Source organism: Pseudophryne corroboree, chromosome 1 (genome assembly GCF_028390025.1).
Source record: "Pseudophryne corroboree isolate aPseCor3 chromosome 1, aPseCor3.hap2, whole genome shotgun sequence".
Lineage (NCBI taxonomy): Eukaryota > Metazoa > Chordata > Amphibia > Anura > Myobatrachidae > Pseudophryne > Pseudophryne corroboree.
The window spans coordinates 438,021,830-438,046,406 of record NC_086444.1 but is presented as its reverse complement, the minus strand read 5'-3'; the positions used below and the strand labels follow the sequence as shown (position 1 = coordinate 438,046,406).

At 48.3% G+C, this 24,577-nt stretch overlaps 1 protein-coding gene across 5 annotated transcripts in view; it reads left to right on the top strand.

Annotated features, from left to right (window-relative positions):
* Positions 1-24,577, top strand: part of CHD8 (chromodomain helicase DNA binding protein 8) — a 371,271-nt gene that overhangs the window by 293,861 nt on the left and 52,833 nt on the right. For 4 of the 5 annotated variants that reach the window (XM_063913512.1, XM_063913511.1, XM_063913513.1 and 1 more), the window contains exons 31-35: positions 10,844-11,052; positions 11,191-11,703; positions 12,266-12,396; positions 12,478-12,672; positions 13,218-13,325. In XM_063913512.1, the coding sequence (XP_063769582.1) occupies positions 10,844-11,052; positions 11,191-11,703; positions 12,266-12,396; positions 12,478-12,672; positions 13,218-13,325 (1,156 nt within the window). The remainder of the gene's footprint in view (positions 1-10,843; positions 11,053-11,190; positions 11,704-12,265; positions 12,397-12,477; positions 12,673-13,217; positions 13,326-24,577) is intronic. The other variant, XM_063913515.1, reaches the window with a different exon arrangement.

Genomic DNA, 24,577 nt, shown 5'->3' with positions numbered 1-24,577 from the left:
CCATAGAGGCTGCAGTGTTCCGCGTGGCTGAGGAGAGCCTTCAGCCGCGTGTGGGTAAATGTTTCACAGGAATCTGCAGTAACATAAGGGGTAGGCGCTCAGCAGACATCAGCGCGCATCCCCATATTGGTTTTAAAATAGAGTTTATTGTAGTGAGAATTGCTGGCCAGTACTTAGACTCATGAGGTGACATTAATTTTTCAGTGTCGGCCATTTTAATTATTCCTCCCTGGCGCCATTTACGGGGAAGGATAGCCCTCCCCCCTTGTATAGCTATCGAAAGAGGAAAAGTTTCAGGTGTAGCAATAGCTCCCTCTGCTGGTGACAACATATATTCAGTAATGTGAGATCTCCTGAACAAAATAAATTTACCATACCATTTATATTTTCAAAGGACTTCTCTTCTAAAGATCCTAACGAAAATACAAGGAAGCAAGCGGATCCCAACTCTCCCATCGTAGCTGAATTACAGTTGAGGTTTGGGGGTTGTATGTCGGCTGGTGTTTCGTTTAATTTATTTTTTATTTATTTTTATAAATATAATTTTGGCCTGTTCTGGTTTCTATATATAAAAAAAAAAAAAGAACAGTATTTCCAGCCCGATCCAATAACTTTGCTTCCGTCATTTCTAACAGCCTTTCTCTTCCTAGTTTAAAGGGTGAAAGCGCCACAAAATACCCTGGTAGGGAGTTTCAATGACAGCCCTCCAAGGGAGTAGAGACCGGTGATGTTTGTACGAACTGTAACGAAGCACGCGGGTTGGCCACCTCCTGTTTAGAAAGGAACCTCCACCTGTGAGCAGTGCTCGGTCTATCACCTTGTACATAGAATCTCCAATGAGATGCCGGAATCCCGCACGCAACAAGTGCTGCTAGATTCTCCAAGACTATTTAAAAGATTTTTCATCAGGTTAACGCCTCCAGCACAAGCAGGTAACAATGTGCAAGGCGGTTAAAAGGCCTATTCCTGTGGTAACGGGAAGAGGATGAGGCTTTTCTCATTAATACACAAGGGTGAGTTGTTTGCATCTGAGCTAGACGCCGATTGTCCACAAAGGACGCTGCAATCTCAGGTCTTGATTATTTCATCACAACAAGCTGAGATCCTAAAACTTTAAGGTATAATAAGAGACGGAGCCAGTAGCTTCGGATGGTTTGAATCCCAAGAGCGCGTTCCGCAGCATTTCCCATTCCTAAATTCCTCCAGTCTTTAATGGAGGAGTCCGGGAACCAACCTGACAACCGTGTTCAATTTCCAAACAGGGTTTTTAGTAACTGATCCCCTACCTAAGGGTATAATGGATAAGTGGGAGATTCCGCCGGTAGTGGATGTTTTCCCAGGAAGGTTGTCAAGGAAAACAATCTTACTGTTACCTAATGAAACGAAGTAGAAAGTTCACCCATCTTTAAAGTCAATTTTTGTAGCAGATGCAGCACAGAGACCTACGGTCATCTGCGCTTGGGGTTAACAAGGCCATGGGAGCATGGTCTGGAAAGAAATTACTCAACTGGCGGGACACAATGGAAATTCAGCTTCATACTTGTGTCAAGCCTATAGACATTACGCATCTCTACATCAGCCATATCGGCTAGAGACTCTGACACCAAGGGGCGGTAGACTCCATCCCCTTTGAGGAGGTGAGGTTTTTCGGTCCAGTGTTAGCCAGGAGGATTCGCAAGCTACAGCGTCCACTGGTCTGCCTACTCCTTATACATGAGCCACTCCATAGTTTAGGAGAGGTTCTGGAGGACCAGCGGGTAATTCCTTTGGCTCTCAGTCCTTACACGCCCCAGGAAGAGGTTTCGGTACACAAGTACGTGGGGGCAGAGATGGAGGACGCTCACAGGCAGCAGCCAGAAAAGCGGGATGAACCTGCTGACTAGAGATTGTAAACGCTACTGCCAACAATTGGAACTTAGCTACGTTCGGGGGTCATTATTCCGGTGACCGCCCCTCGAAAAGGATCGTTTTTTTATGCCAATCTTTCTGTCGTGAAAAAAGTGGTCCGGACAGGCAGGCCGAGACTCGATTTAACCGTTTTAAACCGGTCTCTCAGTGTCTTCTAAATCAAGCTGGAATCAATCCAGTTGGTTATTGCAGGCTTGGAACATGCATATGTGCTTATCCCAATCTGGGCTCTTCAACAGGCTTACTTGAGGTTCGCACTGCGGATGGATCGCCACCATTTCAGGGCCTTGCCGTTCGGTCTATCATCGGCCCCCAGGTTCTTTACGAAGATCAGGGCATTCATGGTTGCAGAATCGGGACTGTTGAGAGTCACGATTAGTCCTTATCTAGGCGACCTGCTAATCAAGGCATCCTCTCGGGACCAGTTGGTCAGGAATGTTCAAACGTCTCATCCATTCTCATTTCACATGGGAGGATTGTGAATTTCCAGAGATCCAACCTCATGCCAATTCAACGGATTCAGTTCCTCGGTCTCATCTTGGACACGGTACTATTGAAAGGATTCCTACCAAGGAACAAGGTCCTGGACCTACAGAGATTAGTGGCTCAGGTACTAAGGTCACAAAAGGTTTCTATACACCTCTGTGTGGAATTTCTCGGGAAGTTGGTGATATCTTTCGAAAATCCCCAGTAAGGCAGATTTCATTCCCGACCATTACTGATGAACCTCATTGCTCAGGGAGCAAGGTCACACTGGCTTCTACACAAAGAATCCGACTTCCACCAGGCATACGCACCTCCTTAATTTGGTGGGTGTTGCGCAGGAATCTCGCAGCAGGCTAGAGATTCGGCATTTGGAATTTAAGGGATCCTGCAACAGACACCAGTCTCAGAGGTTGGGGTGCCGTCTGGGAGGAGCATTAGTTTCAGAACAGATGGATGCTACTGGAAAGCAGCCTACCCTTACACATTCTCGAACTCGGAGCAGTTTAAAGGGCCCTTTTTCTTAGCCAAAGGCCCAGTTATGGGTCAACACATAAAGATGCAGTCGGACAATGACACGACGACGGCAGACATAATCAGTCAGGGAGAAGCGGGATGGTGTTAAAGGAAGCCACAAAAGATTTTGTTGTGGGCAGAAAGGCGAAACGTCATCCTCTCGGCAGGGTTCATTCCAGGGGTGGAGAACTGGGGTGCGGATTATTTCAGTCGCCAGGTCATGCATCCATGGGAATGGTACCTCCATCCACGCAATTTCAACTTGGTGGCGAGATGGGGCCTACCTCAGGTCGACCCAATGGCGTCTCGACAATACCATCAGCTGCCCAGATAGATGTCCAAGACAAGTGACCAGCAGCTGAAGGAGTGGACGCATTAACATTTCTTGGTGTTAGAAAAAGGTTTCCATTTTTGTTTTTTTTTTCACCTTTCCAACTCATACTCAGGGCTCTGAGTAAAAAAAAAAAAAAAAAAAAAGGTTGACACGAGAGTGAGTGTCGGTGCTTCTAATCGCACCGGATTGGTCCCGCAGGAGTTAGTACTCAAACCTGCGTGGTTTACTAACGGAAGATCCTTGAAGGTCTCCACTTGAGAGGGGACCTGCTATCTCAGGGACTGTTCCAACTCCCAGAAACAGGCTGTGGTTCCCGCCAAGGCTATTGAAACCCGGATTTTAAGGAACAGAAGTATACCACGATCGTACATTCCTATGGTGATTGCCGCTGGGTAGCCGGTCACAGCCATGTACTGCTACAGGATTTGGAAGAGGTACATGGCTTGGTGTCCAGAACGTGGGTGGAATTCGAAGCACTTCCACTTATTCAGACTTCTACTCATTCAGACTTCTACTCTTCCTTCAGGCCGGGCTCGATTTAGGACTGAGGCTGGGCTCTCTGCAGTTATAATTTCGGTTCTCTCCGTCCAATTTTAACAGCGATAAGCATCCTTGCAGAAGTCAAACCTTTTTACAGGGGGTTCTGCGGATAGCAGCCCCTTTTCTTTCTCTTACTACACCATGGGACTTACATATGGTGTTGGAGATTTTGACATAACCTACTTTTGAACCGCTAGCAAAACCAGTCTTGAAATATATTTCTTGGTAGGTCACGTTTTTGCTTGCCTTGGCTTCGGCCAGGGTTTTTTTTTGTTGTTGCGTGCCTTAGTATAAGAGCCCCGTTTGAACTTTTCAGGAGGATAGGTCAGAACTCCGTACAGGAGCAGAACCCCTGCCTAAGGTTGTTTCGGGGTTTCACGTAAACCAGCCCATTGTGGTCCCATCCTTCCGGGGTCTTGCAGATGGGGACGTGTCCTTGGATGTTGTCCGAGCTTTACAGGTATACGTACAGGTTCCGTCATCCTTCGGAAGGTCAGTCCATTCATTTGTTTTTCATACTGGGCCTAAGAAGGGTTGGCCAGCACCTCAGCGGTGAATTGGACTTGCCATTCGGCAAGCTTATATTTCCTGTGGAAAACAGGTTCGAGTTCAGACTGGTGTTCCTACCACCCGATTGATGGATGCCTCGTGGGCGGTGGGCAGAGGTGCTTCCACTGCTCAACTCTGCGGAGCGGCGACGTTGTCTTCAGCCCACACGCTCGCACAATTTTACAAGTTTGATACCTTTGCGTCCGGAGACTCTAAGTTCGGACGTTTAGTTTTGCAGGCCACCGACAGCACTCCCTCCCTTGGGGGATAACTTTGGGACGTCCCCTACTGTATAGGACTCCAGTGTCCCCTAGTGGATGAAAGAGAAAAGAGGATTTTGGTACTTACCGATAAATCCATTTCTCTGAATCCTCTAGGGGACACTGGACGCCCGCCTCGGTGCTGTCAACCTGCTGTGTTCAAATGATTTGTACAAACAGCGTAAGTTTTTCGGTTAAGAGTTTCTTGGATGCTGTTTGCTATGTTGTACGGTTCGGTTCCTCGCCATGTGCTATAGTATGTGCTATTCTGTCAGTCAAATTTTCCAAACTGAGGGAGAAGGGATGTGAAGGGGGAGGAACCGGCTGTGCAGACAATGCTAATTTTAGATTGTGCCACACCTCCGGTTGCAAGCTTCACACCCCCTACTGTATAGGACTCCAGTGTCCCCTAGAGGATTCAGAGAAATGGATTTATCGGTAAGTACCAAAATCCTCTTTTTCTGTGAATGACAGAACATTGAACACTAGGGCTAGTTCTGTATTATTAAACATTATGCATGGTTCCATTTTGGTTTGTTACAGTTCTTTCTCTGACATCCTAGTGGATGCTGGGAACTCCGTAAGGACCATGGGGAATGGACGGGCTCCGCAGGAGACTGGGCACTCTAAAAGAAAGATTAGGTACTATCTGGTGTGCACTGGCTCCTCCCTCTGTGCCCCTCCTCCAGACCTCAGTTAGATTTCTGTGCCCGGCCGAGCTGGATGCACACTAGGGGCTCTCCTGAGCTCCTAGAAAGAAAGTATATTTTAGGTTTTTTATTTTACAGTGAGACCTGCTGGCAACAGGCTCACTGCAACGAGGGACTAAGGGGAGAAGAAGCGAACCTACCTGCTTGCAGCTAGCTTGGGCTTCTTAGGCTACTGGACACCATTAGCTCCAGAGGGATCGACCGCAGGACCCGTCCTTGGTGTTCGTTCCCGGAGCCGCGCCGCCGTCCCCCTTACAGAGCCAGAAGCATGAAGATGGTCCGGAAAATCGGCGGCAGAAGACTTCAGTCTTCACCAAGGTAGCGCACAGCACTGCAGCTGTGCGCCATTGCTCCTCTGTACACCTCACACTCCGGTCACTGATGGGTGCAGGGCGCTGGGGGGGGGGCGCCTTGAGCAGCAATATAAACACCTTGGCTGGCAAAATAATCACAATATATAGCCCCAGAGGCTATATATGTGATAATTACCCCTGCCAGAATCCATAAAAAAGCGGGAGAAAAGTCAGCCGAAAAAGGGGCGGAGCTATCTTCCTCAGCACACTGGCGCCATTTCTCCCTCACGGCTCCGCTGGAAGGAAGCTACCTGGCTCTCCCCTGCAGTCTGCACTACAGAAAGGGTAAACAAGAGAGGGGGGGCACTAAATTTAGGCGCAGTATAACTTATAGCAGCTATAAGGGGACATAATTCAGTTAGTCCCTGCATTATATAGCGCTCTGGTGTGTGCTGGCATACTCTCTCTCTGTCTCCCCAAAGGGCTTTTGTGGGGTCCTGTCTCCTGTTAAGAGCATTCCCTGTGTGTGTGCGGTGTGTCGGTACGACTGTGTCGACATGCTTGATGAGGAGGCTTATGTGGAGGCAGAGCAGATGCCTATAAATGTGATGTCACCCCCTGCGGGGCAGACACCTGAGTGGATGGACTTATGGAAGGTATTACGTGCAAGTGTCGACTCCTTACATAAAAAATTTGACGACATGCCAAATGCGGGACAGCCGGCTTCTCCGCTCGTGCCTGCCCAGACGACTCAAAGGCCATCAGGGGCTCTAAAGCGCCCACTACCTCAGATGGCAGACACAGATGTCGACACGGATACTGATACCAGTGTCGACGACGAAGAGTCTAATTTAATGTCCACTAGGGCCATTCGTTGCATGATTGAGGCAATGAAAGAGGTATTACACATTTCTGATATAAACCCAGGTACCTCAAAAAAGGGTATTATGTTTGGGGAGAAAAAACTACCAATAGTTTTTCCCCCATCTGAAGAATTAAATGAAGTGTGTGAAGAAGCGTGGGCTTTCCCAGATAAAAAAAATAGGTAATTTCTAAAAAGTTACTAATGGCGTTCCCTTTCTCGCCAGAGGATAGGTCACGTTGGGAAACACCCCCTAGGGTGGATAAAGCGCTCACATGTTTGTCAAAAAAGGTGGCACTACCGTCTCCGGATACGGCCGCCCTAAAGGAGCCTGCTGATAGAAAGCAGGAGGCGATCCTGAAGTCTGTGTATATACACACTCAGGCATTATACTGAGACCAGCTATTGCTTCAGCAGGGATGTGCAGTGCTGCTGCTGCATGGTCAGATTCCCTGTCGGAAAATATTGACACCCTAGACAGGGACACTGTATTGCTAACCGTAGAGCATATAAAAGACTCAGTCTTATACATGAGAGATGCACAGAGGGAGATCTGCCGGCTGGCATCTAGAATAAGTGCATTGTCCATTTCTGCTAGGAGAGGCTTATGGACTCGGCAGTGGACAGGGGATGCAGATTCGAAAAGGCACATGGAAGTTTTGCCTTATAAGGGTGAGGAGTTATTCGGGGATGGTCTCTCAGACCTAGTTTCCACAGCAACAGCTGGGAAGTCAGCATTTTTGCCCCATGTCCCCTCACAGCCTAAGAAAGCGTCTTATTATCAGGTACAGTCCTTTCGACCCCAGAAAAACAGGCGGGGAAAAGGCGGGTCCTTTCTGTCTAGAGGCAGAGGTAGGGGAAAAAAGCTGCAACAAACAGCAGGTTCCCAGGAACAAAAGTCCTCCCCCGCTTCTTCCAAGTCCGCCGCATGACGGTGGGGCTCCACAGGCGGAGCCAGGTACGGTGGGGGGCCGCCTCAAAAATTTCAGCGATCAGTGGGCTCGCTCACAGGTGGATCCCTGGATCCTCTAAGTAGTATCTCAAGGGTACAAGCTGGAATTCGAGGCGTCTCCCCCCCGCCGTTTCCTCAAATCTGCCTTGCCGACAACTCCCTCGGGCAGGGAGGCTGTGCTAGAGGCAATTCACAAGCTGTATTCCCAGCAGGTGATAGTCAAGGTGCCCCTACTTCAACAAGGACGGGGTTACTATTCCACACTGTTTGTGGTACCGAAACCGGACGGTTCGGTGAGACCCATTTTAAATTTGAAATCCTTGAACACATACATAAAAAAATTCAAGTTCAAGATGGAATCGCTCAGGGCGGTTATTGCAAGCCTGGACGAGGGGGATTACATGGTATCCCTGGACATCAAGGATGCTTACCTGCATGTCCCCATTTACCATCCTCACCAGGAGTACCTCAGATTTGTGGTACAGGATTGCCATTACCAATTCCAGACACTGCCGTTTGGACTGTCCACGGCACCGAGGGTGTTTACCAAGGTAATGGCAGAAATGATGATACTCCTTCGAAAAAAGGGAGTTTTAATTATCCCGTACTTGGACGATCTCCTTATAAAGGCGAGGTCCAAGGAGCAGTTGTTGGTCGGAGTAGCACTATCTTCGGAAGTGCTACAACAGCACGGATGGATTCTAAACATTCCAAAGTCACAGCTGGTTCCTTCCACACGCCTACTGTTCCTGGGGATAATTCTGGACACAGAACAGAAAAAAGTGTTTCTCCCGCAGGAGAAAGCCAAGGAGCTGTCATCTCTAGTCAGAGACCTCCTGAAACCAAAACAGGTATCGGTGCATCACTGCACACGAGTCCTGGGAAAAATGGTGGCTTCATACGAAGCAATTCCATTCGGCAGGTTCCATGCAAGAACCTTCCAGTGGGACCTCTTGGACAAGTGGTCGGGATCGCATCTTCAGATGCATCGGCTGATAACCCTGTCTCCAAGGACCAGGGTGTCTCTGCTGTGGTGGCTGCAGAGTGCTCATCTTCTAGAGGGCCGCAGATTCGGCATACAGGACTGGGTCCTGGTGACCACGGATGCCAGCCTTCGAGGCTGGGGGGCAGTCACACAGGGAAGAAATTTCCAAGGACTTTGGTCAAGTCAGGAGTCGTCCCTACACATAAATATTCTGGAACTGAGGGCCATTTACAATGCCCTAAGTCAGGCAAGGCCCCTGCTTCAAAACCAGTCGGTACTGATCCAATCAGACAACATCACGGCAGTCGCCCATGTAAACCGACAGGGCGGCACAAGAAGCAGGATGGCGATGGCAGAAGCCACAAGGATTCTCCGATGGGCGGAAAATCACGTCGTAGCACTGTCAGCAGTGTTCATTCCGGGAGTGGACAACTGGGAAGCAGACTTCCTCAGCAGACACGACCTACACCCGGGAGAGTGGGGACTTCATCCAGAAGTCTTCAAACTGTTGGTAAACCGTTGGGAAAGGCCACAGGTGGACATGATGGCGTCCCGCCTCAACAAAAAGCTAAAGAGATATTGTGCCCGGTCAAGGGACCCTCAGGCGATAGCTGTGGACGCTCTAGTGACACCGTGGGTGTATCAGTCGGTTTATGTGTTACCTCCTCTGCCTCTCATACCAAAGGTACTGAGAATAATAAGAAGGCGAGGAGTAAGAACGATACTCGTGGTTCCGGATTGGCCAAGAAGAGCTTGGTACCCAGAACTTCAAGAAATGATATCAGAGGACCCATGGCCTCTACCGCTCAGACAGGATCTGCTACAGCAGGGGCCCTGTCTGTTCCAAGACTTACCGCGGCTGCGTTTGACGGCATGGCGGTTGAATTCCGGATCCTAAAGGAAAAGGGCATTCCGGAGGAAGTCATTCCTACGCTGATAAAAGCCAGGAAAGAAGTAACCGCAAACCATTATCACCGTATTTGGCGAAAATATGTTGCGTGGTGTGAGGCCAGGAAGGCCCCCACAGAGGAATTTCAGCTGGGTCGTTTTCTGCACTTCCTACAGTCGGGAGTGACTATGGGCCTAAAATTGGGTTCCATTAAGGTCCAGATTTCGGCTCTGTCGATTTTCTTCCAGAAAGAACTGGCTTCAATGCCTGAAGTTCGGACATTTGTAAAGGGAGTGCTACATATTCAGCCCCCTTTTGTGCCTCCTGTGGTACCTTGGGATCTCAACGTGGTGTTGAGTTTCCTGAAATCACATTGGTTTGAGCCACTTAAAACTGTGGATCTGAAATATCTCACGTGGAAAGTGGTCATGTTATTGGCCTTGGCTTCGGCCAGGCGTGTGTCAGAATTGGCGGCTTTGTCATGTAAACGCCCTTATCTGATTTTCCATATGGATAGGGCAGAATTGAGGACTCGTCCCCAGTTTCTCCCTAAGGTGGTATCAGCTTTTCACTTGAACCAACCTATTGTAGTGCCTGCGGCTACTAGGGACTTGGAAGATTCCAAGTTACTGGACGTAGTCAGGGCCTTGAAAATTTATGTTTCCAGGACGGCTGGAGTCAGGAAAACTGACTCGCTTTTTATCCTGTATGCACCCAACAAACTAGGTGCTCCTGCTTCTAAGCAGACTATTGCTCGCTGGATTTGTAGCACAATTCAGCTGGCGCATTCTGCGGCTGGATTGCCGCATCCTAAATCAGTAAAAGCCCATTCCACGAGGAAAGTGGGCTCTTCTTGGGCGGCTGCCCGAGGGGTCTCGGCTTTACAACTTTGCCGAGCTGCAACTTGGTCAGGGGCAAACACATTTGCTAAATTCTACAAATTTGATACCCTGGCTGAGGAGGACCTTGAGTTCTCTCATTCGGTGCTGCAGAGTCATCCGCACTCTCCCGCCCGTTTGGGAGCTTTGGTATAATCCCCATGGTCCTTACGGAGTTCCCAGCATCCACTAGGACGTCAGAGAAAATAAGATTTTACTCACCGGTAAATCTATTTCTCGTAGTCCGTAGTGGATGCTGGGCGCCCATCCCAAGTGCGGATTGTCTGCAATACTTGTATATAGTTATTGCCTAACTAAAGGGTTATTGTTGAGCCATCTGTTGAGATGCTCAGTTATTATTCATACTGTTAACTGGGTATAGTATCACGAGTTATACGGTGTGATTGGTGTGGCTGGTATGAGTCTTACCCGGGATTCAAAATCCTTCCTTATTGTGTCAGCTCTTCCGGGCACAGTATCCTAACTGAGGTCTGGAGGAGGGGCATAGAGGGAGGAGCCAGTGCACACCAGATAGTACCTAATCTTTCTTTTAGAGTGCCCAGTCTCCTGCGGAGCCCGTCTATTCCCCATGGTCCTTACGGAGTTCCCAGCATCCACTACGGACTACGAGAAATAGATTTACCGGTGAGTAAAATCTTATTTTTGGTTTTACATCTCTAATAGATGGACACGACGCGAGGCTTGTGACTTTTTCCGCGTACTATCCAGCTTTGGGGTTGAGTATGACCCTGACACTCAGCATTATGAATGGCAGCGATTCCGCAGTTTAGCAAGGCTGGACAAGAAAACAGATGAGTCATTACTCAAATATTTCCATGGCTTTGTGGCTATGTGTCGACAAGTATGTCGTTTGCCACCAGCAGCAGGGGATGGTGAGTAACATTGGTACTTATAAGCCACAGAGAGTGTCCCCAGTTGCTATAATTATTTTTTGCATCCAGTTTGTTTAAATGAAATAACTACTGGTTATGTAATAGGTAACCATTTTGGCTTTTTTATATTTTCTCTAGAGCCCCCAGACCCATCTCTTTTCATTGATCCTATCTCGGAGGAACGAGCTTCACGAGCTCTGTTCCGCCTTGACCTCCTTCGTAAGGTGCGCGAGCAAGTCCTGTGTCACCCCTTGCTTCCTGCACGTTTGTCCATGTGTCGGCCGGACTCAGAATTACCGGAATGGTGGGAAAGTGTCCGTCATGATAAAGAGCTACTTGAAGGAGCAGCACGATATGGGCTCAGTCGCACAGATCTTACACTTATGCCAGATCCTTCATATTCGTTTCTGAGCTGCCGGCTCAGCTACCTCCAATCCAGGGGCATATGTAATCTCTCTCGGCCATCCACTCCTACTACTGTCCCATCTCTGGCTTCTACAGAACATCAGCCCCCTCATATTCTTTCACTCTCGTCATCCGTCAGCTCCTCTCCAGCTCCACGCCGATCTTCCTGCTCCTCATCCTCCTCTTCATCTAATTTAGAAGACTCATCAGATGAAAGCAATGAGAGTAGAGTGGGCAAACTAAACGGTGAGTATTTAGGAGAAAAGTATTTATTTTTTGCCTGAATAGTCTTTTTCCCTATCCATATTGCAAATTTTAAAATAATTATGCAAGTGAATATTCATGTTAATTACACAAATTAGTTTCACCGTAAGATTGACATATCTCTTAACAGATAGGAAGATATACTTGTTTCAACTCTACTCCCAACATATATGAAATGTGCAAAGTACAATCCAGAAATATAATATTACATTTAAAGTTTATATAATAATATAGTAATAAGCCATGTCAGAACTTTTGTTTTGCGGTTGTGCTTCAGTTTAAACAAGATGACAATGTTCTGCTTTGCCTTTTAAATTTGTTAGAAGTCATTGTGCAAGTTTTAAGGAAATAAAGGTGGTTCTGTCTTTGGATATGGCTCATTATGGTGCTGTATTTCCAAGTTCTGTGACCTGTTATAAACTGCATACAATACATTTCATTTAAATAAAGCTTATGCTAGATGAGATTTGTTGCTCTATCAAATTCAGGAATATTAAGATATTGGTTTTCCAGTCTGTAGACATCTGTGACTGTATTTTCTTAGCAGGTCTTCCGCACTCTCGTTTGTTTGATGAGGAAAGCCGCTTGTCTCTCACAGCATCCCCTGCTGACCTCAACACAGAGGACAGTGCTCAAACAGCTTTGGAGAATCCACATAGTGCAGATTGGCCAAAGGTGATTTATAGACTAAGTATTGGTTACATTTGGTGATAGTATAGTGACAAACTAGTGGAAACCTAAAATTCTTGTTTACAGGATCGGGTTCTAATTTGTCGTCTTGAGCAAGTTTGCAATGCAGTATTGACTGGAAAATGGTCTTCACCACGTAGAATATCTGACCCACTAAGTGACAGTCCTGATAGCATGTCTCCAGAGGAACAGAGTCCCGCCCCCTTCACACAGATACGTCCCCCTCCTGACCCAAAGGAATTTACGGTCCAAATCAAAAGTGTAAGTATGTGGCTCTCTTTTGCCGGTCTCATCTTTTGCTTGTTCTTCATTCTGATATTCATCAAATAATGTAACCGTTCGTTCCTGAAGCTGCAAACCATGCCATCACAAATGCTTTCATATACTCTCCCCCCCCCCCCCTTCCCCTTCCAAATTCCCTTATTATTATTATTATTATTATTATTATTATTATTATTATTATCCTTTATTTATATGGCGCCACAAGGGTTCCGCAGCGCCCAATAACAGAGTACATGAATAATCAAACAGGAAAACAGCAACTTACATACAGTTGATGACAGTATAGAACAAGTACAGGGTAAATAAACATAGTTACATCAGCAGATGACACTGGAATAAGTATCAGGTGGCAGAAGACTGCTGGAGTTGATGCAGTTGAAGATTATTAAAGTAAGAAAGGATAAGCACATGAGGGAAGAGGGCCCTGCTCGTGAGAGCTTACATTCTTATGCAGTAACCATATTAATTATTGTTCTGCAATTGTATATGTTTTTTGACCACATCAGATTTGTTTGCTCTTGCAGGAGGAAGGACTAAAAATCAAGTTTCAGAAACACAAGCTTCTTGGAAATGGAGCAGTGGAGTCTGTACAGCATGTCCATAAGAAGAAAAGTAAAAAGAAATTGGTACAGGTAAGTTGCCTCATTGTCCAAGAATTTCAGGTTGCAGATGAGCACCAGAACCTTCTGATCCAGTTATACATTAAAAAATGATCATAAAAACCTAAGAATAAAAATGTTTTCCTTGTATTATTTATAGTTGTTTAGCTGGAGAATTGAGAATAAGTAGTCTTCATGCTGAGTTACTAACTTTGGGGCATATTAGCCAGCTTCATACTTTGTTGAGGCAGCTATTGATTCGGGACATCTGTTAGCCGGGTTATCATCTTCTGTGGTAGCTGTTATCAGACCCTTTGTTTATGCTACTGCCCGGCAGACACAGAATCCAAGAAGGTTTAGTAAACTCTTCCTTTCGGTGGTAAGCTTATGTTTGGTTCAGATTCAAAGAGAAGGATTGCTTTTCCATCAATAACAAAGTTTTCTCTGACGTCCTAGTGGATGCTGGGAACACCGTAAGGACCATGGGGAATAGCTGGCTCCGCAGGAGACTGGGCACTCTAAAAGAAAGATTAGGTACTATCTGGTGTGCACTGGCTCCTCCCTCTATGCCCCTCCTCCAGACCTCAGTTAGAATCTGTGCCCGGCCCGAGCTGGTTGCACACTAGGGGCTCTCCTGAGCTCCTAGAAAAGAAAGTATTTGTTAGGTTTTTTATTTTCAGTGAGATCTGCTGGCAACAGACTCACTGCTACGAGGGACTAAGGGGAGAAGAAGCGAACCTACCTGCTTGCAGCTAGCTTGGGCTTCTTAGGCTACTGGACACCATTAGCTCCAGAGGGATCGAACACAGGCCCAGCCTCGGTAGTCTGGTCCCGGAGCCGCGCCGCCGTCCCCCTTACAGAGCCAGAAGCAAGAAGAACGTCCTGGAAATCGGCGGCTGAAGACTTCGGTCTTCATTAAGGTAGCGCACAGCACTGCAGCTGTGCGCCATTGCTCCCTATGCACACCACATACTCCGGTCACTGATGGGTGCGGGGCGCTGGGGGGGGGGGGGGGGCGCCCTGGGCTGCAATTAGAGTACCTTAACTTTGGCAAACAACACATAATATAGCCAAATAAGCTATATATGTGTAAAAATCCCCTGCCATAATACAATTATAAGAGCGGGAGAAGTCCGCCGAAAAAGGGGCGGGGCTATCTCCCTCAGCACACTAACGCCATTTTCTCTTCACAGTGCAGCTGGAAGACAGCTCCCCAGGCTCTCCCCTGCAGTTTCCAGGCTCAAAGGGTTAAAAAGAGAGGGGGGGCACTAAATTTAGGCGCAAACTGTATATAAAAAGCAGCTATAGGGATAAATCACTTTCTATTAGTGTAAATCCCTGATTAAATAGCGCTGTGGTGTGTGCTGGCATACTCTCTCTCTGTCTCCCCAAAGGACTTTGTGGGGTCCTGTCCTCAGTCAGAGCATTCCCTGTGTGTGTGCGGTGTGTCGGTACGGCTGTGTCGACTTGTTTGATGAGGAGGCTTATGTGGAGGCGGAGCAGGTGCCGATAAATGTGATGTCACCCCCTGCGGGGCCGACACCAGAGTGGGTGGATATGTGGAAGGTATTAACCGACAGTGTCAACTCCTTACATAAAAGGCTGGATGACGTAACAGCCATGGGACAGCCGGCTTCTCAGCCCGCGCCTGCCCAGGCGTCTCAAAGGCCATCAGGGGCTCAAAAACGCCCGCTACCTCAGATGGCAGACACAGATGTCGACACGGAGTCTGACTCCAGTGTCGACGAAGTTGAGACATGTACACAATCCACTAGGGGCATCCGTTGCATGATTTCGGCAATGAAAAATGTGTTACACATTTCTGACATTAACCGAAGTACCACTAAAAGGGGGTTTTATGTTTGGGGAGAAAAAGCAGCCAGTGTTTTGTTCCCCCATCAGATGAATTGAATGAAGTGTGTGAAGAAGCGTGGGTTTCCCCCGATAAGAAACTGGTAATTTCTAAAAAGTTACTGATGGCGTACCCTTTCCCGCCAGAGGATAGGTCACGTTGGGAGATATCCCCTAGGGTGGATAAGGCGCTCACACGCTTGTCAAAAAAGGTGGCACTGCCGTCTCAGGATACGGCCACCTTGAAGGAGCCTGCTGATAGAAAGCAGGAGGAAATCCTGAAGTCTGTATATACACACTCAGGTACTATACTGAGACCTGCAATTGCCTCAGCATGGAGGTGTAGTGCTGCTACAGCGTGGTCTGGTACCCTGTCAGATAATATTGTTACCCTCGACAGGGATACTATTTTGCTAACCATAGAGCATATTAAAGACGTCGTCTTATATATGAGGGATGCACAGAGGGATATTTGCCGGCTGGCATCCAGAATTAATGCAATGTCCATTTCTGCCAGGAGGGTATTATGGACCCGGCAGTGGACAGGTGATGCTGATTCTAAAAGGCACATGGAGATTCTGCCTTATAAGGGTGAGGAATTGTTTGGGGATGGTCTCTCGGACCTCGTATCCACAGCAACAGCTGGGAAGTCAAAATTTTTACCTCAGGTTCCCTCACAGCCTAAGAAAGCACCGTATTATCAGGTACAGTCCTTTCGGCCTCAGAAAAGCAAGCGGGTACAAGGCGCTTCCTTTCTGCCAGAGGCAAGGGAAGAAGGAAAAAGGCTGCACCAGACAGCCAGTTCCCAGGATCAAAAATCTTCCTCTAAGTCCACCGCATGACGCTGGGCTCCACAGGCTGAGCCAGGTGCGGTGGGGGCGCGTCTCCGGAACTTCAGCGACCAGTGGGCTCGCTCACAGATGGATCCCTGGGTTCTGCAAGTAGTATCACAGGGATACAAGCTGGAGTTCGAGGCGACTCCCCTTCGCCGTTACCTCAAATCAGCCTTGCCTGCTGCCCTCAGAGAAAGGGAGGTAGTACTGGCGGCAATTCACAAGCTGTATCTTCAGCAGGTGATAATCAAGGTACCCCTCCTTCAACAGGGACGGGGTTACTATTCCACAATGTTGTGGTACCGAAACCAGACAGTTCGGTGAGACCCATTTTAAATTTAAAATCCTTGAACATTTATATAAAAAAGTTCAAGTTCAAAGTACCTCAAGGTTGTGGTACAGGACTGTCATTACCAATTCCAGACGTTGCCGTCTGGTCTGTCCACGGCACCGTGGGTATTTACCAAGGTAATGGCCGAAATGATGATGCTCCTCCGAAAGAAGGGAGTCATGATTATTCCGTACTTGGACGATCTCCTTATAAAGGCGAGGTCCAAAGAACAGTTGCTAGTCGGCGTGGCACTATCTCAGGAAGTGCTGCATCAGCACGGCTGGATTCTGAATATCCCAAAGTCGCAGCTGATTCCTGCGACGCGTCTGCTGTTCTTGGGCATGATTCTGGACACAGAACAGAAGAAGATATTTCTTCCGGAGGAGAAGGTCCAGGAATTATCATCTCTGGTCAGGGACCTCCTGAAACCAAAGCAGGTGTTGGTGCATCACTGCACGCGAGTCCTGGGAAAGATGGTAGCTTCTTACGAAGCAAGTCCCTTCGGCAGATTCCATGCAAGGATCTTCCAGTGGGATCTGTTGGACAAGTGGTCCGGATCGCATCTCCAGATGCATCGGTTAATCACCCTGTCCCCGAGGGCCAGGGTGTCTCTGCTGTGGTGGCTGCAGAGTGCTCATCTGCTAGAAAGCCGCAGATTCGGCATACAGGACTGGGTCCTGGTGACCACGGATGCAAGCCTCCGAGGTTGGGGGGCAGTCACTCAGGGAAGAAACTTCCAAGGACAATGGTCGAGTCAGGAGGCTTCCCTACACATAAATATTCTGGAACTAAGGGCCATTTACAATGCCCTAAGTCAAGCAAAACCCCTGCTTCAAAACCAGCCGGTGCTGATTCAGTCAGACAACATCACGGCGGTCGCCCATGTAAACCGACAGGGCGGCATAAGAAGCAGGATGGCGATGGCAGAAGCCACAAGGATTCTCCGATAGCACTGTCAGCAGTGTTCATTCCGGGAGTGGACAACTGGGAAGCAGACTTCCTCAGCAGGCACGACCTCCACCCGGGACAGTGGGGACTTCATCCAGAAGTCTTCCAGCTGATTGTAAATCGTTGGGAAAGGCCACAGGTGGACATGATGGCGTCCCGCCTCAACAAAAAGCTAAAAAGATATTGCGCCAGGTCAAGGTACCCTCAGGCGATAGCTGTGGACGCTCTAGTGACACCGTGGGTGTACCAGTCGGTTTATGTGTTCCCTCCTCTTCCTCTCATACCAAAGGTACTGAGGATAATAAGAATGAGAGGAGTAAGAACTATACTCATCGTTCCGGATTGGCCAAGAAGGACTTGGTACCCGGAACTACAAGAAATGATCTCAGAGGACCCTTGGCCTCTGCCGCTCCGACAGGACCTGCTACAGCAGGGGCCCTGTCTGTTCCAAGACTTACCGCGGCTGCGTTTGACGGCATGGCGGTTGAACGCCGGATCCTGATGGAAAAGGGCATTCCGGTTGAAGTAATTCCTACGCTGATAAAAGCTAGGAAGGATGTGACAGCAAAACATTATCACCGCATATGGCGAAAATATGTTGTTTGGTGTGAGGCTATGAAGGCCCCAACAGAGGAATTTCAGCTGGGTCGATTTCTGCACTTCCTACAGTCAGGAGTGACTATGGGCCTAAAATTGGGATCCATTAAAGTCCAGATTTCGGCCCGGTCTATTTTCTTTCAAAAAGAACTGGCTTCACTGCCTGAAGTTCAGACGTTTGTTAAGGGAGTGCTGCATATTCAGCCCCCTTTTGTGCCTCCAGTGGCACCTTGGGATCTCAACTTTGTGTTGGATTTCCTAAAATCACATTGGTTTGAGCCACTTCAGACCGTGGAGTTGAAATATCTCACGTGGAAAGTGGTCATGCTTTTGGCCTTGGCTTCGGCTAGGCGTGTGTCAGAATTGGCGGCTTTGTCATGTAAAAGCCCCTATCTGATCTTCCATATGGACAGGGCAGAATTGAGGACTCGTCCCCAATTTCTCCCTAAGGTGGTATCAGCGTTTCATTTGAACCAACCTATTGTGGTGCCTGCGGCTACTCGGGACTTGGAGGCTTCCAAGTTGCTGGATGTAGTCCGGGCCCTGAAAATCTATGTTTCCAGGACAACTAGAGTCAGAAAAACTGACTCGCTGTTTATCCTGCATGCACCCAACAAGCTGGGTGCTCCTGCTTCTAAGCAGACTATTGCTCGCTGGATCTGTAGCACGATTCAACTTGCACATTCTGCGGCTGGACTGCTGCATCCTAAATCAGTCAAAGCCCATTCCACGAGGAAGGTGGGCTCTTCTTGGGCGGCTGCCCCAGGGGTCTCGGCTTTACAACTTTTGCCGAGCTGCTACCTGGTCGGGATCAAACAAGTTTGCAAAATTCTACAAGTTTGATACCCTGGCTGAGGAGGACCTTGAGTTTGCTCATTCGGTGATGCAGAGTCATCCGCACTCTCCCGCCCGTTTGGGAGCTTTGGTATAATCCCCATGGTCCTTACGGAGTACCCAGCATCCACTAGGACGTCAGAGAAAATAAGATTTTACTCACCGGTAAATCTATTTCTCGTAGGCCGTAGTGGATGCTGGGAGCCCGACCCAAGGGGGTCATTCCGAGTTGTTCGCTCGGTAAATTTCTTCGCATCGCAGCGATTTTCCGCTTAGTGCGCATGCGCAATGTTCGCACTGCGACTGCGCCAAGTAAATTTGCTATGCAGTTAGGAATTTTACTCGCGGTTTTTTCTTCGTTCTGGTGATCGTACTGTGATTGACAGGAAGTGGGTGTTTCTGGGCGGAAACTGGCCGTTTTATTGGAGTGTGTGAAAAAACGCTACAGTTTCTGGGAAAAACGCGGGAGTGGCTGGAGAAACGGAGGAGTGTCTGGGCGAACGCTGGGTGTGTTTGTGACGTCAAACCAGGAACGACAAGCACTGAACTGATCGCAGATGCCGAGTAAGTTTCGAGTTACTCAGAAACTGCACAGAGATGTCTTATCGCAACATTGCGAATCTTTCGTTCGCAATTTTAAGAAGCTAAGATTCACTCCCAGTAGGCGGCGGCTTAGCGTGTGCAAAGCTGCTAAAAGCAGCTTGCGAGCGAACAACTCGGAATGACCCCCCCAAGTGCGGACTTCTGCAATACTTGTATATAGTTATTGCTTAACTATAGGGTTTTTTGTTCTGAGCCATCTGTTTAATGAGGCTCAGTTGTTGTTCATACTGTTAACTGGGTATAGTTATCACGAGTTGTACGGTGTGATTGGTGTGGCTGGTATGAGTCTTACCCTGGATTCCAAATCCTTTCCTAGTAATGTCAGCTCTTCCGGGCACAGTTTCCCTAACTGAGGTCTGGAGGAGGGGCATAGAGGGAGGAGCCAGTGCACACCAGATGTAGTACCTAATCTTTCTTTAAAGAGTGCCCAGTCTCCTGCGGAGCCTGTCTATTCCCCATGGTCCTTACGGAGTACCCAGCATCCACTACGGACTACGAGAAATAGATTTACCGGTGAGTAAAATCTTATTTTTTCTCTGTGATTTTAGTCACCATATCTCTCCTATATCTCTGCTAGTGCTGACTACACTGCGCAGGGGTTTGGGTAAGAGGTATTGTGCTGCTGCCAATTGTACTGTGTTACCTGATACTGCAAGTTATATCATGTCTGCTTCTGAAGGTAACTGTTCTGGGGCGGAACACACTGCAGGTGTTGCTGAAGCCACAGATTCATATGAGGAGAATATAGCAGCTGTGGGCTCTGGTTCTGGGGGCTCCTTGCCCCCAAGTGGGACTGTGGCAACGGAGGTACATAATAACTCACCGTGGGCTGCTTTTTCCACGCTTCTGCATACGCTAGTTAATAAACTAACACCCCCTATGCCGGTGCAACTGTATGTGGTCCCTGCAGCTAACACGCTGTGGGCGGACAATTTATCTGCTCAATTGAAGAAGTTGAACCAGTCCCTGACTACTAAAAAGTCTGACCCTCGCTCGCCCAAGGGGTCCTCTAAGCGAGCTCGTGTCTCCTCACAATCCACTGCTGTCACTGACACCTCGTCTGATGAAGATGGCACTTACACTGACCCCACAGATTCTGACACAGATACTGCTGATGGGGAGGGTAGTTCACATGTGGATGTTCCTGATCTTTTGGAGGCTATTAAGTTGATTTTACAGATTACGGATGATCCCGAGCCATCCGTCCCTCCTAAGAAACCAGATAGGTTCAAGCGTCAGAAGGTGGTTAAACAAGTTTTACCTCACTCTGACCACCTAGCAACAGGGTCCACAATTTCTTTTGAATATTTTTTAAGTTTTTCTTTTTTTTTCATACACATCCCTTTCCCCCTTCCAAAAGGCAAGGTCAGGGATAGTGCAAGCTGCTAATAGCAGCTGTGGCGTGTCGGTCCTCACTGAATGAGCACCCTCACAGCCACACAGATCTCCTGCACACAGGCTGGCCGGCGCTTGCAGAGAAGCCCCGTCGGAGCCTCACCAGAAGCAGCAGGAGTCAGGGTATGTTAAACGGGGCAGTCAGCTCCCGCTGCCGCCCCGCTGTGTGGGGACATTGGTTTCTGTCTGGCGCTGGGATCCCTCTACTGACGCCCGGCCGCCGCTGCTCCGAGCCCCACCGCTGCACCGGCCGCTGCTCATAGCGCTTCACGCCGCGCTCCCCGTCCTGCTACCCGGCTCCCGCTGGCGGCCCCACAGCTCGCTGCCCGCCCCGCACTGCATCCGCAACGGAGCAGACAAGGGGGGGGGGGGGGGCATTACAGTTTGCAACTGAGTTTTTTAATAAGATCAGCGGCACGAGGGGGAACTAGCAGCAGCATCAGCAGTATGCTAGGCTGCAGGGAGGTTTTACACAGGTTGTTTTATACAGAGTTATATATATCGGTTAAGAGTTTGTAACCTGTATTGTGATTATAAGTTTAAGCATGGGGGCCATTTTAACCATGCTTCCTGTGTCTTCCTGCTATGATTCCAGAACGTTCCAGTACTACATCTCTACTCCACCGGAGGCGCAGGGGTGTTAGTGGGAATTTGGGATCACATTTCATAGTACTGGCCACGTGTACTGCACTTGGGCAGATATATATATATATAGAGACACCTTCGTACTATTTTACGGAGTCGTGCAAGTGTCTGTTTTTTGTGTATTGTATTGTCTGTCGCCATAATGAGTTAGGCACCAGCAAAAACTAAAAAGCATAATTGCAAAGTCTGTGGCAGTGTGTTTCCGGATGGATCTACCACATGTACAGTATGTTTTGTGGTTTCGGTTCCAAATAAAAATTCTGCTCCGGTTTTAAAGCCAATTTCCTCCCCGGACCCTCCATGGGAAATGCTAGCCAATGTACTGGCTGGGTTGCAATCAGAATTGACCGCCGCTCGACAGGAGCGGAAAACGGCAAGATATGAGTCTAAGGTGAGACCGCCAGAACTACCAGAGGGGTCTCAGCCTTACGAAAGGTCCAAATCCATTTTGGGTAGACTGGATAAATTTCATATGTCTTATGATTTACCAGTTTCTGCTATGTTGCATTCTGACGATTCCATGCCAGACCTCTCTGCACAAGATGAGGGTGAGGAGGGCGAAGTGGAGTCAGATAGTGAGGATTTTAACAGCTCAGGTATTGATAATCTCATCAGAGCGGTGCGTCAGTCTCTGAAGTTTACAGAAACTGAGGAGCCTCTCACAAATGATCAGGTCGTATTTACTAAACGACAGAGAACTCCAATAAGTTTTCCTGTGTCGGAGTCTCTTAATAAGATGTTAGTAGAAACACGACAGACTCCAGATAAACGATTTTCTATACCTCGCAGATTTAAGTCTAGTTACCCGTTTCCGAACTTGGTGACATGTACATGGGAGAATCCACCAATAGTTGATTCGTCAGTGTCGAAGCTTACAAAGAAATTAACCATACCAGTGCCAGTGGCTACTACGTTTAAAGACCGTTCAGATCGCAAAATAGAAACTATGCTAAAGTCCATGTATGTAGCAGCGGGAGTGCTGCTGAGACCTGGCTTGGTTGGTATCTGGGTCACTAAGGAGCTCATAGTATGGATAACAGAACTTAAGTCTGCCTTACATGACGAACACCTTATACTTCTTGCTGATCAAATGTGTGAGGCTGCGGAGTATCTCTGTACAGCTTCTACTGACGTCTGTCAGCTCACTTCTCGTATTTCATCGTCGCTAGTTACGGCACGACGAGCACTCTGGCTGCGTTCTTGGCAAGCGGAGGCAGACATCAAACGAGGTATAGAGGCGTTACCTTACGATGGCAAGAAGTTGTTTGGTCCTGAATTGGACACATGGATTTCTGAGGCTACGGGAGGAAAGTCGGTTTTCTTACTATTGCCTCCACCGGTACTAAGAAGGAGGTACTCTGGACCGTCGTTCAAATCCTTTAGACCTCAGTCCTTTCGAGGACGTGGCAGAGGAACAGCCACGCCTGGTAGACGTGGTCAGGGACGTGGTTTCCAACAAACCAACACAAGTCGTGAGGACGCTAAGGTCACCGACAAGCCAGTGGCATGACGGGCTACCAGCCCATCTCGGTTCTCCGATTGTGGGAGCACGCCTTCAGACGTTCCATTTGGCGTGGTTCCAGACATCCGCGGATGGGTGGATCCGCAATTTAGTGTTAAAAGGTTACAAAATAGAGTTCGACTGTCTTCCGCCACTGTGGTTTTTCAAGACAGGATTGCCTCTGTCGGACGACAAGAGGGCGGTTCTGCAAATTGCCATTCAGTCCCTACTGGATTCAGCAGTTTTGATTCCGGTCCCTGTACACCAACAGGGTCAGGGTTATTATTCCAGTCTGTTTGTGGTACCGAAGCCGGATGGCTCAGTCAGGCCAATATTGAACTTAAAGGGTCTCAATCGGTACGTAACTTACTACAGATTCAAGATGGAATCTCTGCGCTCAGTGATTGCAAGTTTAGAGCCAAAGGAGTTCATGATTGCGCTAGATCTCAAGGATGCGTACTTACACATTCCGATTTGGCAGCCTCATCAGAGGTTCTTGCGGTTTGCAATACGCCAGAACCATTACCAGTTTCAGGCTCTACCGTTTGGCCTATCGTCAGCGCCTCGGGTATTCACCAAAGTGATGTCTGTGATGATAGCTCATCTCAGATCCCTGGGAGTGACAATAGTTCCGTATTTGGACGATCTGCTCATCAAAGCCCCGTCTCAACAGATACTTCTCCAACATGCGCTGCTAACGTACAATGTACTGGTTCACCACGGTTGGATTGTCAACTTCAAGAAATCACATCTAATTCCGTCTCAACGCCTTCAATTCCTAGGTATGATTTTCGATACGTTCAATCAAAGAATTTACCTACCGCAACAGAAAGTACAGATTATTCGCCATCTGGTACAATTAGTGCTCAAGCCACGCACAGTCTCGGTACATTTGTGCATTCGCCTCTTAGGAACAATGGTGGCGGCTTTCGAAGTGCTTCAGTTCGGAAGATTTCACTCGCGTCCATTTCAACTGGATGTGCTCGCACAGTGGTCGGGCTCGCATCTGCAGATTCACCACAGGGTGAGGTTGTCGCCAAGGGCAAGAGTGTCTCTGCTCTGGTGGCTCAAGGAACACAATTTAACCGCAGGGAAACTGTTCGCCGGCTGGAATTGGATAATTCTAACGACGGACGCAAGTCTCAGAGTTGGGGAGCTGTAGTTCAAAATTGTCAGCTCCAGGGTCTCTGGGCGGATCACGAAAGATTGCGGTCTATAAATGTCCTGGAACTCCGCGCAATTTACAATGCGCTACGACAAGCAGTGCACATGCTTCGGTCTCAGACTGTCCAGGTGCAGTCAGACAATGCGACGGCAGTCGCATACATCAACAAACAAGGAGGAACGAGAAGCCGCATGGCAATGCGGGAAGTAGCTCGAATCCTAAATTGGGCGGAATACCACCAGGTGATATTGTCGGCAGTGTTCATTCCGGGAGTGGACAACTGGGAGGCGGATTATCTCAGCCGTCGGGATTTTCATCCAGGAGAATGGGCATTAAATCCAGAAGTGTTTCACATGTTTGTTCAGCGGTGGGGTTACCCTCAGGTGGACCTGATGGCATCTCGCCACAATCACCAAACGCTCCAGTATGTGTCCAGATCGAGAGATCCAAAGGCAGTGGCGGTGGATGCTCTCACCGTCGCGTGGTCGTACAGCCTCATGTATCTGTTTCCACCGTTTCCGCTGCTCCCTCTGGTGCTAAAACGGATCAAAAGAGAGTCTGTCACAGTCATACTAGTGGCGC